Source organism: Hibiscus syriacus, unplaced genomic scaffold (genome assembly GCF_006381635.1).
Source record: "Hibiscus syriacus cultivar Baekdansim isolate YM2019G1 unplaced genomic scaffold, ASM638163v2 tig00011079_pilon, whole genome shotgun sequence".
Lineage (NCBI taxonomy): Eukaryota > Viridiplantae > Streptophyta > Magnoliopsida > Malvales > Malvaceae > Hibiscus > Hibiscus syriacus.
Window position 1 is genome coordinate 344950 of NW_024062242.1, and position 6642 is coordinate 351591.

The 6642-nt window shown below is 29.4% G+C and overlaps 1 protein-coding gene across 1 annotated transcript; it reads left to right on the plus strand.

Moving 5' to 3' along the window:
* Window positions 1–3741: 3741 nt before the first annotated feature.
* LOC120204562 (protein DELETION OF SUV3 SUPPRESSOR 1(I)-like) lies at window positions 3742–5828 on the plus strand. The gene is made up of 2 exons (XM_039204622.1): window positions 3742–3937; window positions 5462–5828. Exons 1-2 carry the CDS (start codon window positions 3844–3846, stop codon window positions 5590–5592), a joined length of 225 nt encoding a protein of 74 aa, XP_039060553.1. The 5' UTR covers window positions 3742–3843; the 3' UTR covers window positions 5593–5828.
* The last annotated feature ends 814 nt before the right edge of the window (window positions 5829–6642 follow it).

Below are 6642 nucleotides of genomic sequence, written 5' to 3' on the forward strand. Positions count from 1 at the left end.
TCTAATACTTATTTATTATTTTTATCATATGTATCCTAATAATCTATACTAGTGTTTAAAATAAAATAAAATGATATTTTATTAAAAATAAAAAAATTGGAATGGAAGAACACTAAGTTTTGTTCATAAAATTTACTATATTTTAATATTAATCCACGTTTTTAATTAATTATATTATTTTACTTTAATTTTTGTTTTTTTATAAGAGCACTAACTTTTGTTCTTAAAATTTACTATATTTAAATCCTAATCTCATGTCTCCACTTTCAAATATATTTATAAGAGCACTAACTTTTGTTCATAAAATTTATTATATTTTAATAAACCCACGTTTTTTTATTTTAATTATAATGCTTCATTTTTTTATTTGTTTTCTTGAAATATGTATTTTATTCTCTTAATTTTAATATTTTTAATATTTTCATATTATTAGAGGATTATTTACAACTATAGTACTTAACGTATAAGAAAGTTAGTTTCGATAATTTTAATATTGTCATAAAGTGACTATAAGAAAGTTACTTTCGATAATTTTAAAATGAAAGTATATCCCTTCAAGTAACACCAATTAAATCGAACCCATTTTTAAAATTCAGGATTGAGGAAAAGATCATATTCTTCTAATTAAATTCATCGAGAAAAAATAGTTAGATCAAATATATGGTCTCATCTCGAGATATTTAATTAATTAAATATCTTTATTCTCATTAAATATTGGTAAAATAAATAATATAATTGATTGCTTAATCTCTTTTTAATTTGTTTGACTCTTACATATGTTCACTTTAAAAATTATTTTGGGTATTATTATTTTGAAATTTAAAATGAAATTTTAATATTTTTTTATTTCAATTATAGTAAGAACCGATTGCTTCAAGGTATGATATATCAGTTCTTCTCGATAGGAAATAATTAAATATTATTATCTTTCATCCAAAATTTCTAAAAATGTTATTTTAGGAGATCTTAAATTAAATTAGACTCGAGCTTATACATTTTATTGTAAAGACAATTAATTAATCAACTAGGTATTATTTATGACATTGTGGGGGTGCTAATCCTTCTACACACGTAACCGACTCCCGAACTCAAATTTTGGTAACGCAGGCCCCAGGTTTGTCTTTTTAATTAAAATTCATATTTTATTAAAATGAAAAAGTTATTTTTGGTGCCCAATCACACCCTAATCAAATATTAGTGGCGACTCTTCGAACCGTACATTTTATTTTAAAAAGGAATCCAAAATTTTTCGAAATGAGAGTCTTTTTTTTTTAAATCACATTCACTTTTCACAAAGAGAATAATTAAAAATTAGTGTGGTTTTTAAAATCTTATCTCGGGTAAAATACTGTTTCGACAAAGTTGATTGTTAATATATATGTTGTCATGTATCTCCAATGTCAGTGATGGATTCCAAACTTTAACTTCGTCAAGTTGAAGCTCACTTTTACCTTTCTCTATATTGGGTTTGGGTTTACTAGGGTTTTAGTTCTCCGGTTGAACGAGGGGTGTAAATGAGTCGTGTCGAGCTCGAGTAGTGCTGAGTTCGACTCGATTCAAAAATTCTGAAATGAAGCTCAACTCGATTCGAAAACTCGCGAGTTTAAAATTTTTCATGAACTGAAGCTCGTTATTAGCTTGAAAAGGCTCGAAATGAAGAAAAAAAATTCTTAAACTTAACTCGATTGAAGCCTCAAACTCGAACATGAACTTTAAATACATAAAAATCTTACTGTATTTTTAAAAAAAATCATACTGTATTTTTAAAAAAAATCAATACATAAATGTTAATATTATTTATAATTTATATTTTAAAAAATAAAATCTTAATATATTATGTTTTCGAGTTGCTCACGAGCTTTTCGAGCCGAATATCAAGTAGATCGTTTCGGCTCGTTAAGAACTCGAGTTGAGCTCGAGTCGAGTCCATTCGATCTGAATATTTATCGAGCCTTAATTGAGTCGATCTCGAGTAGCTTGTGATCAGTCTCGTCTCATTTAGAGCTTTATGTTGAACAAGTGAAATAGTGACTCGGTTTAAGCACCAACTAAAAGATTTTGAAGAGTTTTGTGGTGTTTAAACGGTATCGAATTCAACTAAGGAGGGTTGAGAAATAGGTCGTAGCTAGGTGGAGGAGGATGGAGTTGTTGTTAGACATGGTTAGTAGGGATTAAATTGAAAGATTATTAAAATATTAATGATTAATTTTTAAAATGAAAACTAAATTAAATAAAGGATAAATTTTAAAAATCAAACTTATTATTATATCATTTTTTGAAAAGGGGTGTTTTATAGCTTTGCAAGGGTTGGAATTACATTATTATATTAATTTTATTAATTACACATCGTCTGATAATTTTTTTAACAAAAACTTATTACTTTGTTATTTTATGATCATTTTATAATTTCTTTTAAATCATAAGACTCAATAAAATTATGTTCTATAGTTAGAAGATTATCTATGTATTTTATATAGGGGTCAACAAGTTGATCTCGACATTAGATATGGTAAACGGGTACAATTTCGTAAATTTTGTACTGCATCCGGTCCAATTGGAGCGGATATGGGTATACATTTAGTAGATAGTGGGCGAGTGTGGATGTAAAAAGTCATATCCGCCTTGAGTAGTAGGTAGATGATGGGTTTGAGACCTTACTCACCTCGCATCTGCCCATCAATTAACTACTCACCATATAAATTTTGGATCATTATGAATTTAGGTATAATTTTATATACTATTCTGTAAGTCTTAAGATTTTATAGGATATGAATTGTAATTTAACCAACTATTCAACTTATATAATATGTGAGGTTTTTGCCGGGCGGGTATCGGCTGGTATAGGCGGGTACGGGATAGGGGATGGGTATCTAGTTGACTAGTAGGTGTGGGGATGGATTTGAGAATGTATAAGCGTGGACGGATATAGATTTAAAAATTTTACCTGTGGGTATGAGGATGGGGAAAAGGGTATCCACACCTACCCTACTCGTTTGCCATAAACTTCGAGTTGTAACTTCATAAACTCAACCCGATTTTTTTAAATTCAAGTATAGTTATAAAATAGAACTCGAATAATTCAAATAGTAACTCAAATAACTCGAATTTTTTAGTACTTAGTAGATTGATTTTCAAGTTTGAGTCGAGTTCCTCGACTTCGATTTTGTATGATATATGTATATCACATATGAAAAAAATATAAACAAATATATATGTATTGTATATGATTATAGAAAATCATTTAAATTGAAATCAAATAATATCATTATATTATAAATATTTACAATTAACTTTAAATAGAAACTCGAACAACTCGATTAGACTTGATTGAATATTTACCCCTAATTTTACCCTAAAATATTGTACATGACTTTTTAGGCTTAATATAAAACAAGGTGCCTAAATTTTTTTGGTCAATTTAAGTGTCCAACGTTCCAAACGTTAAACACGTGACATCATTCGATTGGATGGTTAAATTTATTTTAATTTATTAAAATAAGACCAAATTGAAAGGATATGTAAACAAAAGAGACCAGATGTGTTATTATACCAAATAGTTAATTACCACGTGAGCATTTTCGTCAATCATTAATAACTAATGACTTGATTGACTATAATTAAATTGTTAGATAATCTAATTGATAAAATTAAAAGATCGATACTAAAAGTAAAAGGACTAAAATAATTGAGTAGTCAATAATATAGTTGACTCTAAAAAAAATTGCCGAACTATAAATATTAGTAGATTTGACGTTCTTATTTTTATTCACGCTTCATCTTCGATATTTCTGTGAAATTAGGGTTTATTACTATTCTTCTTTTTCCTAGTTTCAGCTAAGAAAAATGGCAACTGAACAACAAAAAACGGCGAAGGAAGAAGTAAAGTTGGATTTGTTCGAAGACGACGATGAATTTGAAGAATTTGAAATCAATGAAGGTAATTCTTTTTCCCTTTTGTATCTACTTTTTTTCTTGTAAAAAAAAAATCCTGGATGCTATTGTTAAACTTTAATTTTAGGTCTATGTCAAGTAATTCTGAAAAAAATGATGCCGATTAGCTTGATTCTTTCGTTTTCCTCTCTATTTGTTGAAGTTGAGTTCTATAAACTTATGACGAACTGTTCGTTTCGTTAAACTTGCATTGTTCCGGTTGTAGTTAGATCGAGTATTTTCCTCAGCAACTTATATTTAACTTAAGAATAAGGTAGGGATATTTTTGCTGCGATACTTGATGGAGTCGAACGGGTCACGGCTTCTGTTGTAAATAGAATTTGAAAGATGTGATCAAATGAATCTAACATTATCAATGTTTGCAGCATTAGCTGCAAATCTCCTTTTTTTCCATGTATGCTGGAGTTTGTTCCTCTTGGTATGTTATACATCTAGTATCTGCTGCCTGGGCTCTTCTCATTTACTGGTTACTTGAAAGTACAACAAGGATTAAAGATTGTCTTATAGCTTGTCTCTTTGCTCTCTTAAGAAAGTGGAAAAAAGCATATTACACAACAAGAGTCTCAACCAAGATGCTTTTGGGTGAGGGAAATCGTCATAGTCAGCCAGCAAGCAATTCCAAGAATGCCAACTACATAGTCTTTCTTATTTCCACCACTATCATAAACTGAGAAATAGATTAGGAAAAATCTGCAGGGGCTATTATCGACAGGTTATAGAAGTGTTTGTTTGTGCCGTTAAACTCCTAACTTTTTACCTAGATAACCATATTATACAAGATCTAGTTTGAAATCTTGGGTAAATTATTGTTGAAAATCTATGCAAAGTAAATTGGTTCTTGATTCATCAAACTCTCTTTGCAGTCCACAAGCTGTTGACTCTCTTGTATATAATGGATGAATTATACTGATATCAACTTTTGTTGGGGTAAGAGCTTGCCTTTGTGTGTGCCACATTTTAGTCTAATAATTCTTTTAGTGAGCTCCAAGCTGAACTGACCTATTGTCATCCATTTGACTATGGCAGTTTTTGAAATTCACAAGATTTGAGATGTCACCTTATAGCCATATTATCCTTCCACAAGCTCAACTTTAAAGTCTGGTAATGACAGAGAAGTATGGTTTTGCTCTAGTAACATATGAGAATGAAAAGTCTACTGATTTCTAGAGTTTGTTCTGGTACCAGATCACAAGCAATCTATCGTGTTCGGAAACATGTAAAGCCTGATGCAAGCAATCTATATGCCACTAATTACATTGTTGTATAATGCTGATTTCAATCTGTGTGCTGCTTGCTAACTAATGCTCTTATTTTAGTTACATGTAGTATACTTTGCCCACTCTCGTATTTTGAAATATGCCATCTGCTTCTTCAAATCACCACTTGTTTCCTTTGGGTAATGGTACTTGGATCATGAGATTTTGCCTCTTGTCATTGTAAGCTGATGAATCTGTGTTCGATTATCCAATAATACATTTTTGAAATCTGAACAATTTTGTTTTGGTTTCAGACTGGGGCAATGAGGAAGAAGGGAAGGAAGTGGCTCAGCAGTGGGAAGATGATTGGGATGATGATGACGTGACTGATGACTTCTCACTGCAACTGAGAAAGGAACTCGAGAATAACACTGAGATGAAGTGAGTTTGAATCGTTTGTCTCTCATGGTTTCGATGTGCTCTGCACACTTGCTTGTTTGAATGAATATTCCTTTCCTTGCAAAAAATAATGTATGGACTTTTTAACTTGTTTTAATAGGCTTGGATTGTATGTTTGGTCTAAACTTTGAATGCAGAAATTGGTTTTATGGTTATATAGCCTTTGATTTAACTCTGCTCAATGCCACGAGCTTGTGCTTTGTTAAACCTAGTTTTCTTTACCTAAGAGTTGTGTCAATATCCTTATATTTCTTCCATTGCTATACTTGGTTTTTCTTTTTTCTTCTTTTCTCGGATTTAAATAATAATGCTATTACACCCAATCTAAAAAACAAAATCAGGGTCATTAACAGTACAAATTTATATACATATTATGGAAATCAAAAAATCTATCAAATTGGTGCCTGTAAAAATCTATCAAATTTATATACAAGGGTTAACTATGTGTTTATTTAGTTATCAGTTTTGGTTCGTTTTAATACGTAAATTTTCCATTTTTTTTAAAACTATACTCGGTGTTTAAATTTTGTTTTATTTTAGTGTCCCTTAAAAACAACATTAAATTTTGAAAAAAATGGAAGTTTAGGTATTAAAACGGACTAAAATTGATAGTTTAGGGACTAAATGTATTAAGCTTTTGATGGTGGTGTATTAACATGAAACAAAAATTAAACATTAGGTATGATTTTGAAAAAATTAAAAGTTTAGATACTAAAATGGGTTAAAATTAATAGTTTAGATACCAAACATGTAATTTATCCTAAAGCCAAATAATTATGTACCCAATTAAAAAAATATAGAAATGATCTAGTTATTGTAATTTATCTCTAAATATATAAGAGATAATTATATTATTATTTCGGGTTGGGTTAAATGTTTTTCACCATAAACTTAAACTCGATCAACTCGTTCATATGCTTAAAAAATCAATCCGATGTGAATTGAAATTATAAAAAAATATATCCAACTTTATAAGATTAAGTTAGAACTTATTAAATTTCAGGTCTCATATTCATCCCTAATTATCATTATGATT